The sequence below is a fragment of the Triturus cristatus genome, chromosome 7, assembly GCF_964204655.1.
Source record: "Triturus cristatus chromosome 7, aTriCri1.1, whole genome shotgun sequence".
Classification (NCBI taxonomy): Eukaryota; Metazoa; Chordata; class Amphibia; order Caudata; family Salamandridae; genus Triturus; species Triturus cristatus.
This window is the reverse complement of record NC_140590.1, coordinates 1339088048-1339103257: the sequence shown is the minus strand read 5'-3', so window position 1 is coordinate 1339103257 and position 15210 is coordinate 1339088048. Positions and strand designations below refer to the sequence as shown.

The following is a 15210-nucleotide window of genomic DNA, read 5'->3' as shown; positions in this document are numbered from 1 at the left end:
ATTGCAGGTGGTATGGGTGACAAAGTCGTCGGATGGAAGTTGTCCTATACTGGTCTGAGGGGGACACCATTTATTTCTTACCCAACGTGGGGGTAATACCCAAGGCTTTTACATGCTCCTAAAGATGTCATGAGCAGGCTTAAGCATTCCCTTAAACATGGGGAGGTACTGCATGTTGTGCTGGGTGGAAGAGAGACTTCAGCAAGAAATCATCATCCTTCGGTAGAGTATGCAACTCGACATTATGGTATGTTGCCATCCTATTGAGAACCTTATGGTAGGAGGTGATGTCATCAGGTGGGGAAGGCTTTGCAGGGTACCGGTCGGGATTTGTATCCCCAGGTGAGTCAGCATTATAAATGTCCCTTGAGTTCTCTTAAGGGTGTGGATCTAAAGGCGTGTCATAAAGACCATGAGGAGATCCTTGACTCATCCAAGTCTAGAGTGTGGTAACCCCTGTAAAGAGTCAGATGAGGGGTCAGGATGTGGTGAAGGTGGAGAAGGTGGCAAAGGAGGAGTAGGGGAATGGCGAGGTGAAAGTAGACAAGGCACGAGATGGTGAACTTGTGTCTCTTCCCCGGCGCAGTGGAACCTTGGGCAATAGCTCAGCTGATGGGTTGAGGGCCTCCTCAAAGGTCAGCTTCCTTTTAGTAGGAGTGGAGTCTTTGGATTTTGGAGAGGCCTGAGCAAAGATCCAACAAGTCTGTAGGTGGATGAGGATTCCCTGCTGCGGGGCACCAAGCTCATCCTGAAGGTGAGGGAGGAAGGGCTGATCTTAATCTTCAGAGGTGGAAGAGGATGACGCTTTGGCGTCAAAGATAGTCTTGTGGAACTGAGGTGGATTGCAGCTCTGAGGATTTTGAGTCTGACGATGGCTTTGAGGGTATCTTTGAAGCCAGTGCCAAAAGGGCAGTCAGAGATGAATGGCATAACTTTGGTACCTGCTTTAGCGCTGAGAGCTGAGTAGGTGCTGGGTCCGATGCATGTTGACATTGCCAATAATGGCCTTCTGGCAGTGGCAGACTGCAAGCCTCACGGCAGTCTTCGGGACTTGAATCTGGACCCCTTCAAATGTGATACTCAGCCACTGTACAGTACCGGAAATATGTAGGAAGGGGGCGGTCTTACGGTTGGCATCTTCGATGGATGACGATTGAGAGCTGGAACTCTCTTCTAGAGAGAAGCCTGCCCCTCTGCGGGAGAAGTCCCCTGTTACGGCTTGACGTTGACGTCCTGATCACCAAAGAGAGCCAGAGTGTGTCACACTGATGATACCCCATGGAGATGGATGGGAGGGGTCATGTTTGACTGTAGCACATGGTCTTCTTAATATGGAACGCGAGGCAAGTAGTCCAGCAGGCCGCGCCGTGCTCCAGAGACAGACAGAGGTTGCACACCTGGAGCCGCGTTATACATGGGGCGCATTTTCCTTCATTGCGCTGGGCATGCCTTTTAAAAGGTGCACCCAGCGCAATGAAGGACAATACACCGTATTATGATGAATGTGCTGCCATCAGGGCAGCCATGAACTCTTGCTGCCCTGGGGGCAGCATATTCATGTGAAAAACAGAGCAGCTGCTTTGATGGCACTCCGTGTTTTCACAGTGCAAGCGGCAACCCACCTGCACTTTTAAAGGGGATTAGAGATCCCCTTGCAGGTGGGTGCAGTCAGTGACTGCGCCCACTTGCAAGGCGATGTCTGGGGGCTCCATAGGACCCCCTTTACCCCCTCCAGAGGGTTGCTCCCAGGGGGCACACTGACAGTGTGCCACCTTTTAGATGGTGAACTGTCAGTGTGCCTCATGAAAGCTTCTTTGCCTCTGTGCCCACATCTGTAATACGGAGCAGGCAAAGAGGCAAAGGGATTTCCTCATTTACATGGGGCACACCCCCATGCAAATGAGGGAACGCCCTTTGATGATAGCATTAGCACTTTATGTGCGTCAGCCCTATTGGTATTACAGAAGGTGCCTCACAAGCGCCTGGTCCCCCTCATGTCATACCAAAGTGCCCCAGGGGCACGCAAAGCGGGCGCAAACACCCGTTGCGCTGCCGGGGCACTTTGTGTGATACGACCCCAAATGGAGGTCTATCCATGGATACTCGGAGCAACAGTTCAGGCAGTTTCTAAATAGAGTACTTTCCTTTATGGATGAAACATTTCGGGAATCAAAGTGCAGAGAAGGGCCCGGAGGGCAGAAACCCCAAAAATGTCTGTTGTGAAACCAAATGAGTGAGGGTGTGCAATGTTTCTAGACTAAGGGAAGACATGACGATTGTTACACCGATGCCTCAACAGGATCTGAACGGGCCCGGTGACAACACCACAAAACGTCTAACTGGAGCTCGGTGAGAACATGTCTGAACCCGATTGTGCAAAAAAAAAAAAATCTAAGAATGGAGCATATGCCCATGTACATTACTAGCAATAGATTGAGTCACTAGGCCTCGTGACTAGAAGACTTCTTCGGAAAAAAACAACTTGCACACGTCCAAGCCCAACACTAGATGGCAGGAGTATGCCGAGCATCTGTATCTACAGTTACACGTCACAAACAAAATAGTTGTACAAACTTAAAGCTTTTTTTTTTTATAATGTATCAATTTTTTCTTTAAGGGAAAGTAAGCTACATTGGAAAAAACAGCATTCCTGTGATGATAGAAAATTGTAGTGGGTTGCAATGTGAAACTTACCTCATTAACATTCATGAGGTAGGACAAACCGAGTCCCACTGCGGTTTGGAATTTTGTGAACCGACCTATTAGTACACAGGTCAGTTCACAAAAATACCTTTGAATTCACTAAAAGTCATTGCACAAATAGCGACCACTTTTAGTAAATATAATGTATTTAGATGTAGCCTATAGATACACACATCTTGACGTGATTGTGGAGTCCATTCTCTGTTTCAGTCTGTTTAACTCTCAGCTAATTAGAGAGTGTCTGTCCTATAAGCAGAACTAGATGTTATTTTAAGCTTTACACCATTTTTTAGATGGATATTTTTAAGAATCAGCCTCTCAATGTTAGAATGAGTCAACTTAAAAAATTATATCCGATACCAATATTGGAGAACTACGCTCAGATAAGGAGTGAATTTTATGTAGACTGACAAACTTAAAAATAGACTAATAAAGAAATATTTTGAGGAAGCAATTTGAGAATGAGTTAGGCGAGGATTTAAAAGAGATTTCCAAGTACTGCTTACTTGTACATCTGCTCGTCAGTCACTGGGTAATGCCTTGTGACTGCATGGGTATTACACCACCTTGTCTCTATGGTCATTTAATGCAGAGGTGTGTTTACAAAGGTGTCTGTCATGGTGGCAGCCCATCTTGTTGAGGAGTTGTGAGGGGGTAATAGTGTTTTGGGCTGCATATAAAGTGGTTTGGAGCTCTGCTTAGTCGTGTGTAAACACTCATATAGACATAGTTGTGTCTTGGAGTTGGATCTCAGAATGGGTGTGAAATTGTGTCCTTCATGACATGCTTTTTTAGTAATAAAGAAGTCATCATGATGTTTCAACGTATGCCATGTCCACTTCTAGGGGAGAACCTCAGAGACAATCTAGGGTTTTCAACTTGGTGTCAAAGGGTTTTCAAAAACAGTATGTCATTCTATTAAAGATGATATGTGTGAGAAGTGAAAAAACAGGGAGCATGAGGGTATAATGTTTGATCTGCACCATGTGATGTTTTCGGGTTAAGGGCCTACCTGTTGCCTGTCTTCCTGTCGTGAGCGATGTGAGAGATCAATGATGCTCTGTAGAGAGAGGCTATGTACATGTTTCACTTCACAACACAGTTGTCTTTGTCCTCTCGGAACTCCAGTGTCAGCTCTCTTTTCAGCCTCTTGTGTCACCAAGAACAGGCCATTCCAGACTGGATCAACGACTTCTTTGGATGTTTCTGAAAGAGTAAGGTGTCATAAAATGAATGATGAGGCGCCCGCGTGGCTAAATTATACATTTTGTAACCTCTGGAATGGTAGAGAAGCTGTGCCAGCACATAACACTCACTGGCCCCGCCCATTCTCTCTCCCAGGAGGGCCCACAGCGGTTCAAATACTAGGACATAGAGGCGGCCAATCAATGCATCCACACATCCTCACTCACATAATCTGCTATTGCAGTAACCGGGGTGGTGCCAGAAGAAGTCTCCACAACTGACACCTCTCACTGACCTGAAGCGCCTTTTTGTCTGGGTGTCACAACGGACTGTGACGGGGCAGAGCTCTTCTGCAATCTATGAGCCAGCGACTCTTCACTCTGAGTGGACATTTACCTTTGCGAGCGGTGCTACTAGCCTGCTTTTTCGGGCCCAGGTTTGATTTTAGTCGGGGGTATGTTGGTGGCCGCATGAAGCCCGCAAGCTCTTGGTGTGACATAATTGCTGAATTGTCCAATCCTCCATCACCAGTGCATGATTCAATCCTCGCCCCATCCAGCAGATCCCCTTTGTGCTTCTTTTGTGATGCTCTGACTTCAGAAGGTGGACCAAGAATCTTTATCTTGGAGACAGGACCAGTGTTTTTTAGCATTCGATCTGAAGGTATTTGCTCTTTACCGAGTTGGGGGCTCACGTCAGAGGGGCCATGCTGCAGGTGCTTGGTCGTGGGATGTGGAAGAGGTTTTGTGGGGCAATTATTTGCAAAGTCATCTGGTTGCACGCTTGCAGTAGCCCCCAAGGCGGAGCATAACTCTGTGTGGTTGGCAATTGCTTCCAGAACTCCGATGCCTTTGAGGAAGTGCCTCTCCAGCAGCTCCAGTGATGTGTCTGCCTTTTCTAGCAGGGTGGTTGACTCCTGCAGGCTTGATATGAAGTGCTCTTGTGGAAGGACAGGTTCTTTGGCTATACCTGGCGAGGAACTGCTGGTGTCCGTATTCTAAAAATGAAGATACAAAATAAACTCAGGCAATTCCATAAAATGATTGTCAAGTAAGGCATCGGTACATGCACTTTCAATAAGTCTGGACAGAGTATGATAACTACTTTAACAAGCATTGGTAAATGCATTAGGCGTTGTCTATGTGATTAATAATAACCTGGTTTTTCTTGTAAGGTGTACCTTGCTGAGTAGTTGTACAATATGTTACATAAAGTCTGTTAAAGTGTTATGACTTGTTTATGTACAAAAGGCAATATATTGTGCTGTTACTAGTGGTATAGTGCGGGTAAGTAATAGCAACATTTAGAAAAATGAAATGAAACAGGGAAATAATATAATGAATTGATGTAATAGCAATATTATGTGTTTAGAGGAGTTCTGACAACTTTTTTCCCTGGTGCCACTGCACCTGCTGCCCCATTCAAATTAGGACCGTATTGCCTGTAAGGTAACTGCACTTGTGACTGCCTAATTATCAGTAAAATATTGCAATATTTGGACCCCGATGTCACTGCACCTGCTACACCACTGAAATCATGACCCTAGTACCTGCAAAGTAACTGCACTTGTGACTGCCTGCTTAGAAGTTAAATATAGCCGTGAAAACATGCATTTGAAAATTGGAGTCCTGAGAGGTAAGGGGCAGCGCATAGGATGTTTTGCAAATGAAATGTAGGTGACACTGTTGTGCATGTATATTGTAAGCCTTTAATCCATGTTAGTAAACTATGCGGATGCATAAGGAAAATTTGCTGCATCCAACAGTTAAACGTGCAGAATAGAGCCAGTGCATATTGCACAGTGGTGTGTTTATACTTTTGCCGTGTGTATCCATTTGAAGCAGGTGACTCCATATGTGATCCGGTGTTTGGAATATAGCGCTGCCTGTTGGTCTTCCCTTCAATGATGTAAGCCACTCCCTTCTTGTGAACTGGAAGAAACTGGTGCACCGCTGGGCACCAGTGTCTGAGAAAGCAGTGTGGCAATGCTCCTCCGCCCACGTGGAGGAGCCGCCCCTGCACCCATGTAAGCTCTGGAGAGGATTCTGAAGGCTATGTGAATTTCTCACAGTGCCTATCAGTGTGTCATGAAGGTGTTCAGATTTCATGCACAGGCAATCTTTGGCAATTCTGCAGAGCATGTAAAAAGAGAGATTCTCTTGGGTATGTATAGCCACCTAGACCACAATCGTGTCAAGTTCACTCAGAACATGCAAACAAACAAACTCAACTGAGGGTCTGAAATACCCAAAACAATAGCCGCATATCTCTCAAAGACAAAGAAACAAAATGGAATAAAAATTGAAGTTGTAGTTTATTAATAACGATATGTCCACATATCTGCAATTATATAATCGAGTTCATACAGACAGTCAACATAAAATGCAAAAACATAAACAATGTCTAAAAAATATATAGTTAGAGAGCAAGGATACGGTGTGAAATCGATATATTCATCACAGAATGGTGTAATTCCAGTATAAATCAATATATATGTATCACAGGTCTATTCTTAATACAGTAGATCCAAATATGAGACAGTTTCTGGATTTTAGACCGATTCTGAGTTGTACAGGCGTCGACGCGTTTCGGTGGTAGATTCTAATTAAGATCCCACCTTCCTCAGGACAAAGATAAAAACTCTCCAATTTTTCTAAACAATTAAAAACCCCTATTGCGGGTGTAGTCCATTTGAAAAGACAGATATGTGAATGTTATCTGTTACGAGTGTGTTCTTAATGAAGTACTTTGAAGTCCCTGTTTGTTGAAACTATAGGGATCTCAATTATTGCACGTTAATGCGGAATATAGGGAACTCAGCCCGATAGGATCCGGCCCACTAATTCATAAAAAATCTGCATAAATACTGCAGGATTGCCAGTGACCAACATAGGCTCCTCGTTGGAGATATATTTCAAAATTGCACCTTCATAGAGTGGCGGTGTCTAATCGTGATGAGGCGTTATCTGATCCTCTAGGATATCGTGCCGTCTCCCCGTATTTCTCGTACGCGGGTGAGTAACTGGCAATCCTGCAGTATTTATGCAGATTTTTTATGAATTAGTGGGCCGGATCCTATCGGGCTGAGTTCCCTATATTCCGCATTAACGTGCAATAATTGAGGTCCCTATAGTTTCAACAAACAGGGACTTCAAAGTACTTCATTAAGAACACACTCGTAACAGATAACATTCACATATCTGTCTTTTCAAATGGACTACACCCGCAATAGGGGTTTTTAATTGTTTAGAAAAATTGGAGAGTTTTTATCTTTGTCCTGAGGAAGGTGGGATCTTAATTAGAATCTACCACCGAAATGCGTCGACGCCTGTACAACTCAGAATCGGTCTAAAATCCAGAAACGGTCTCATATTTGGATCTACTGTATTAAGAATAGACCTGTGATACATATATATTGATTTATACTGGAATTACACCATTCTGTGATGAATATATCGATTTCACACCGTATCCTTGCTCTCTAACTATATATTTTTTAGACATTGTTTATGTTTTTGCATTTTATGTTGACTGTCTGTATGAACTCGATTATATAATTGCAGATATGTGGACATATCGTTATTATTAAACTACAACTTCAATTTTTATTCCATTTTGTTTCTTTGTCTTTGAGAGTTATGCGGCTATTGTTTTGGGTATTTCAGACCCTCAGTTGAGTTTGTTTGTTTGCATGTTCTGAGTGAACTTGACACGATTGTGGTCTAGGTGGCTATACATACCCAAGAGAATCTCTCTTTTTACATATTTGTGGTACCCTGTCTCTTGGGCAGTGGGGTCCCTCCCATTTTTTTTACATACAATTCTGCAGAGCAGGCAGAGCGATGGGCACATATGGGACAATTGTAATTGTGATTTTATGGAACATTATGTGAAAGAGGTTCACAGCTGTGAAAATATTGACACGACAAAAGGAAAATAAAAATGGTGTGCGTCAAGGGATGGTGAAGTGAGGAGATCAACAGCAGTATGTGCAGAAGAAGAGGGTGGGAACTGAAAGAGAAGAGGAAAATGATGTGTGAGATATCCAGATGGAGGATTTTCAGAATGATGTGGAGAGAAAAAGGCAGCAAGTGTCTGACAGAGTGAGAGATGGCAGAAGGAAGTGGTGTGAAGGGGAAACAGAATTAATTGAGACACTCTGAAGATAACCACCCCTTCCATAGATCTTAGGAATGTATTATTCAGTCTCACATTTTCCTAATTGAAACATTTTCTAATCTAATAATTAACAACATTTCATTGTTGTTACACATGTATTTGATCATTCTAACAAGCATTGGCAAGGCCAATAAGTCTGACTTGTTTTTTTAGACATGTCTGTTGTTGTGTTGTATGTCTGGATGCGAAAACATAAAACTCACACAGAGGCACCTAAATACTGGCCAGTTGGCATCCTTTGTAAAGCACAGGATTTTGTTTTTCATGTTTCAGGCCACACCCTCTATTACATAGGCCAAGCCCTCTTGAAAAGGATTCTTATTTACACTTTTTTGCCAATACCCTTTTTAGGGACTCCCAACCTTCTCCATCCCACTTAAAGCATTGGCCTCCGGGGATGATTACCACAGTGACCTGTGCTAGAGCTTCAAACCCTCTCGGACCTTGTGTGTTGCTTGTACGCTTGAGACACAGAGGTTCAGCAATTGAATTTGGTTCTCAAATAATGTGTTGCCTGCAGCCGTAGCAGGTTTCCTCCATTGGTATCCCCTTGTATATTAGAAGTATCAGACAAGGGATCTGCATGCCAGTGACTTTATCTTTTTGTCTTTGGCCCTAAAAACCCAGCTTTGTTCCCTGTCACCATTATCAAGTTGGATTTTCTAAGCCCCCTGCACTGCACCACCCACTACCCTTAGGCTCCACCTGGGCGTCTTCCATCTGTATCTGCAGTGTGACAGAGGGCCATGGGACCAGTGATTGTGGAGGAGAATAGCAACACAAACAGGTAAACTTGACTGACAGTTCATTAGCATCCCAACGTTTAGTTCTTATAGCGCTTCATGTTGTGTCATTCTGAAGCATTGAAACAATGAATGTTCTCCTAAATCAGGACACATGGTGAACACAATTACTGGAGTCATAGTTGCATTTGTGACCTTAGAAGACGGACATACATGTCACCCATGATATACATCACTCTGAGATGGCTTCCGGCTATTCTGTCTGATTCTCTTAGAGCCAGCATGTTTGTCAGTATAGAATGTTTTTCCACTGAGTGGTGACACCTAAGTGCGCATAAACCAACCCCTGTCACCCTGCATTATAGGGATTCTACATGAAATTACGTAACAGTGTTACCCCATCACAGAAACATTAAGGAGCATCTAGTGGGTGCCCCATCTCCTTTCAAGACCTGCATTAGCGTCACCAACATTCTCAGAGAAGAATATTCAACATTTCTGTGTATGATGAAGTTATAGGAGGGCCTGGAAATAGTACTTAAATAGCAAGTGGTGTAAAACTCTAGGTATTCTTTTTCTTTACCATAGCAATTCTGCCTCTGTGTACATTAAAATGTTTAGGAATAGTAGAGACAGCTCTAAAATACTTATGGCATGTTTGATCATGTAGTTACTGCTTTGAATTGTGATGATTTTCAGGATTTATTTTATCTGACTTGCCGTGAAAATCCCAGAGAAACCAATGATTACAGTTTCAGTCCTCTTAAAATAGCTTAGATGGTTAAGGCACCTGAACAAGAGCATTGCATGTAAGGTCTTACATATGTAGTCTATTTAAGTAATCTTTGTCCCCACGACTCCTTATTAGCGATAAATAAGGAATCGCAAATAAGGAATCGCTTTGCGGGATGCATGTACAGATTCGGTAAAATTTAGCGTTTCCTTAAAAATCGCTAAAACTAACCGAAAACACAATAGCGATTCCTTAAAATAAAGAATGGCAATTTCCGAATTCGGTATTACCGAATTCGGAAATTGCGAATTCGGAAATAGCGAATTCGCTAAAAACGGGTCGCACAAGAAGCGGGCTGATGACATCACAACCAGGAAGTCATCCAGCCCATCCCTCATTCACTGCCCTGAGGAGCTCACAGGAGGAGGCAGAGCATACAAGCTGAGCCAAGATACTTCACCCTCAGAACCCATCCAGACTACCTCCATCCAGGATGGACACGAATGCACCTGCTACATCAGACACGCCCAGGAAGAGGAAGAGAAAGTTCTCCGACAGGGAACTTGAGCATTTGATCGAGGAGGTGAGCAGCAAGCATGATAAGCTGTTTGGGAAGCTGTCACTCAAGGTGCCCGAAGCCGAGAAGCGCAAGATATGGCTTCGCATTAGGGAGAGGGTGAATGCTGTCGGAGTGACGCACCGCAGCATCGACGACCTTAAGAAGAGGTGGTATGACCTCAGGAAGAGGGCAAAGGAGCGCATTGCCGAAAGGGTCAAGGAAGCAGCTAGCACAGGAGGGGGACCATCCAGAGTACCTGCCAACACTGCCCTGGTGGAGCTCGTTGAGGGGACCATTGAGCCAGAGGCAGTCGTCGGAGTAACCCAGATGGACACCTCCGGCGCAGCAACCACAGAACAAGGTAAGATGCATGCCTGCGCCTATACGCTGCATATTGTATACCCATGCCCATCCCCCCCAGGTCAATGACAGTGTGCAGGGAGAAGTGCATAACACTTATACCCTCACATTAGTATTGCATCATGGGAGTTGTAGTCATGTTAGCCAAGTGTGCATGTATGATCAACAATGCACATTAAATGAGATCAGCAGTACAGGCCCAACAGTGTGTCTAAATATGTAATTTATTGTAGGAAATCAATGCAGAATGACAAACAGATATAGTCACAAAATAAACTAACAATGCACTGTGTCACACACAGATGCATCTACGGTGGACTCTGATGACAGTGGGCGCCTCATCATCTCAGAGACACCGGCAGATACCGATGGAGAGACTCTGCAGGAAGGTCAATCCACACCACCACCACCGACAATACCACCACCACCACCACCAGCGACAATACCACCACCACCACCACCAGCGACAATACCACCACCACCACCAACACCGACAACACCACCAAGACGCAGGGCACATGTCCCCTCCCTGCGTGTGATGGATACAGAGCCGAGACCAGCACCCACAAGTGTCCCCAGTCTGACACGTGTCACACCGCCAGCCCCACCACCAGCATGTGGCCGAGTCACACAGCGGCACAGGACAAAGCGCAGTATTGCAGAGCGCCCCGAACAGCCAAGGAACATCTATGGTGGCGTAGAGGCCCAGATGCTGCGTGTTCAGCACCTGCAGGGGAGACACATGGGAACAATGAACCTCAACATCTCCAAACTGGCAAAACACATGTGCACTCTGATAGATGCTGTGCGGCACATGACCACAGTTGTGGCTGAGGGCAATCGGGACATCAATAAGAACCTACAGGAGCTCACCCGTGCCATCCTAGCAGGACACACAGAGAGCGCAGGAGGCATCGGCAGGACTTGCTCCGTACTACTGCATCTACCAGGGCCATCACAAAGCTCTGCAACAGCACTGCAGTTTTGTCCCGCCGCTCAGTGTCACTGCAGGTGGACCTCGGGCATTACTGTGGGGATGTGGCGAAGGCCTTAGGCCAGGTGACCAATCCAGTGGAACACTTACAGTCAGGGACATTTAGTGACAGCAACTTGGGAGTGGAGGCGGGCAGTGAGGCCGCATCTAGTGTGAGCAGCGTGTCCGTGCCGGAGACCTGCAACACGAGGCGCAGTTCGCGCAGCTCTACAGCCACAGACACACAACGTGGTGAGGTAGGGGAGACACGCGACAGGAGGCTGGGGGTACGTGGGAAGTGGCACTAGACATTCAGTCCCGCATCTCTGTCCATGGTGGTGTAACCATGGGCCACTTGCATTTTGCTTTAGCACTCCTGTGATGCCAACGTATATGTTTTGCCCACAATGTGCAGAAGCACTGTAATTTATTCTACTCATGTTACATCACTTTGACAAGTGCTCATGTGAAGTAAACATTAGCACTTCAAAATATATTGTCATGGCTCTTTCTTACCTGGCTCTGAAATGATGTTGTGTGATGTATGTCCGCCTCCTTTGACCTTCAGCTGTGTTTGGCACGTGTCTTGTGCGGGTGGTTGGTCATCCCGATCGTTCTCATTTCTGTCCACCTCTATGGGTATCACCCTTCTGGTTGCAATGTTGTGCAGCATGGCACATACTGCTACAATCCTGCAGCAGGCCTCTGGGTTATATTGCAAAGCACCACCAGTCTTATGTAAGATCCGGAAGCGACTCTTCAGGATCCCGAATGTTCTCTCAATCACATTTCTGGTGCTAATATGTGCCACGTTGTAGCGTTGCTCCTGTGGTGTTGCTGGGTTGATGTAGGGGGTGAGGATATATTCCTGCAAGGCTATGCACTGTCACCTACAGGGGGGAAGCAAAGGTTTAGCGGCAGTAATGCTAATACATGTGTGATACTGATGTAATGTATAGGTATGAGTATGTACCAAGCAGGAGTCCCTCTCAGAATTCTCCATTGAGCAGATGCCTGTGGATGCCACTGTGTCTGAATATATACGAGTTGTGTGTGCTCCCTGGAAATTGTGCCACTATGTCCGTGATTATGTGCTTGGCATTGCACACGACCTGCACGTTGACGGAGAGATAGGACTTCCTGTTACGGAAGATGTACTCATTGGCTGAGGGGGGACAGATGGGGACATGCGTGCAGTCAATGCATCCTATGACATGGGGGAATTGGGCCACCTGGTAGAATTCCTGTTTGGTCTGGTCCATCTGCTGTGGGGTTGTGGGGAAGGTGATGTGGGTATGTATCATTGTCACCATGGCATCAATGAATTTACGGAAGAAGCGCGAAAGTGCGCTTTGTGATACGCCTCCCGCTACCGCTACGACCCCCTGGAAACTTCCAGACGCCAGGAGGTGCAGGCTGCATAGGACCTGGACGTGCGAAGGTATGGCATTGGTCCTACGTGACTGGTGCTGCAGTAGTGGTTCCAGGTCAGCAATTAGGCGCATAATCATGGCACGATTGAGACGGTACTTGTCATATACTTCCTCCTCATTTTGGCCCAGCAATGTAATGCGCACTCTGAATACCCTCTCCTGGATCCTCCTCCTGCGCTGTGCTGCTGCATTTATTCTCATCCTCCTTGCGAGCACGTAGAGGGCTGCCATTTTGTAAAAGGAAACGGGGTCTCCTGGCCCATTTTTGAAGGCTTTCTGATTAATTACACCAGTGGTACACTTTGACTACTTTTTTATTTTTTTGTGTGTGTCTGCAACTTTACCTCCTGGTTCAGATTCCCCTTATTCTGCTCATGCTAAATTGCGAGTTTGTATGTTTTCGGTATTTGCGATCTTTGATGCATTCTTTAGCGATTCTTTATTTGCTAATCGCTATTGCCAGGCGCTATTTGTGTTTTCGCTATTTTCGATTCTTTATTTTGCGATTCTTTAATGTAACGGGGATTATTTTAGTGATTCTTTATATTTTTCGCTATTGGGGTTGATGCATTGGAATAGGTTGTTTGGCACTCGCTAACGGACGATTTTAGCGATTCGGTATTTTAGCGAGGACAATTTTGGTTGATGCGTGTGCCAGTTTCTTCCTTTTTTTAGTGTCTACTTTAAAGTCTGTCATCATCATCTACACATGGAAGGGGGGGTTGATTTGGGCTCGTTGTCTCCCATCCTCTTCCTGCCTCAGCCTGGTTCCACTTACCATTTCTATCGTTTTATCCCTCCAAGTTGTTGGACTGTGGTGTTCTGTCAATGCCAGTGGATGGGGAGACACCCCCTGGGGCAATCAGCTAAAAGCCACCCAGATGGTTCACTGTTTGCTAGATCTGTGGTGCATCCACCTCAAGCCACACTTACAAGTCACCCTACAACAATAGTTCACACTAAACACAATTCCGGTCACCTTCATATGCATAACATAGCTCAAAGTCATACAACTGTATGTCCCCTCAGTGGAACATTCTTACAACGTATACTGCCAAATGATATTTTATCATTAATCAAGGTATCCACTGTGAAAATCTTAGATTAAACCGACTACATCCACAAACACTTAGAATGGCATCAAAGCCAAGTAATCAGTAAAGATAGCTCAAAAATTACCAATCACTTGCTGCAAAGCAATGGACAACTGTACAATCCAGTAGAACAAAACAAATTGCAATGTTCTTCAGTACACAAATCTGTGTACTTAGGCCCATATTTATCAATGTTTTGTGTCGACCTTGCACCACGCAAGGCGACGCAAAGCCTAAAATGAGATTTACCAAACCACGCAAGGCCACCTTGCATGGCCCTGCGGGGTTTGGTGAATCAGGAGTAATTCAAGGCAGTGCAAGTCGCTGCCGTGCGTTACTCTGCCCTGGGAAGGCGTTCCATGGGTGGAGCGTGCGTGTTCCCATGTGGTGTAGTTTTAAACCTAATTTTTGTACTCTGGTCTTGTATTATTGTTTTGTATTCCATATCAGCAGGGCCCGGCGACATCCCAACGGCTACACAACAGCACTGAATAAATGGACAATGAAGCAGTACGTTTTTCTACAGTATTTGACCAACATATGCACTTGTACTTGTATTCGTTCTGGAAAGAATGGCTCGGAGACATACCGCTTTGAGGTACCCTAGACTGCTGTGGTCTGAGCTCTGCTCTGAGGGCAGTTCGTCTCCCTCGGTGTCCTCCGTAGTAGTCTCCAGGACCAAGCTGCTTTCTGAAGAGGTGGAAGAGGATGTCTGAAGTCTCCACGCTGCAGGCCGTGCAAAAGTGTCATCTGAGGGTGTTGCGGGGCTCTGTACTGATCCCAGTGAGGCAGAAGAGAGGGAGGAGGATTCCAGGCAGTCTAAATGTCTTTCCTCTTCCAAAGAAGGACTGCATTGCAGGCCATGTCCACCAAGCACATCTCTCTCGGAGTCCTTCATGCCACGTGCATCCAGCTCGAAGTAAGGCATTCCTGAAAAATAGATAGGGCACATCCATTTTCAGCAGAACACAGGGTGCAGATCACCAAAACTGCTGTTCGAAAATGCATTGTTCAGGACAGTTTACAGTCTATGGCAGGGGTTAATCTGTAAAACAATAAGTGCCATTGCCCTGGTCAGGAAGACATGGCACCTTGAACTATCACTGCCAGCGCTGCTAATTACAGTACCAACACAACTACTAAGCATCACACTCCTACAAGTGTGACAATTCATACTATTCAAGGCCCCCAAGGCTATAAGAATGGCTTGAGTTTCACGGATTAGAAATTGTTAATGTATATTATATT

At 45.4% G+C, this 15210-nt stretch overlaps 1 protein-coding gene across 1 annotated transcript; it reads right to left on the bottom strand.

Annotated features, from left to right (window-relative positions):
- Positions 1-478: 478 nt before the first annotated feature.
- LOC146811997 (uncharacterized) lies at positions 479-14890 on the bottom strand. Its single transcript, XM_085615118.1, has 4 exons — positions 14552-14890; positions 4285-4885; positions 3716-3909; positions 479-748 (listed from the first exon to the last, which is right to left on the bottom strand). The coding sequence occupies exons 1-4, from the start codon at positions 14888-14890 to the stop codon at positions 479-481; spliced, it is 1404 nt and encodes a 467-aa protein (XP_085471244.1).
- Positions 14891-15210: the final 320 nt, after the last annotated feature.

Excerpts from the sequence above, each read along its gene's own strand:
- LOC146811997 (XM_085615118.1), bottom strand. The coding sequence starts at position 14,890 with ATGCCTTACTTCGAGCTGGATGCACGTGGCATGAAGGACTCCGAGAGA. Across the intron at positions 4,886-14,551 it reads GTCTAGGGTACCTCAAAGCG|AATACGGACACCAGCAGTTC; the intron begins GTATGTCTCCGA and ends CTTCATTTTTAG. Across the intron at positions 3,910-4,284 it reads TAGTAGCACCGCTCGCAAAG|AAACATCCAAAGAAGTCGTT; the intron begins GTAAATGTCCAC and ends TTACTCTTTCAG.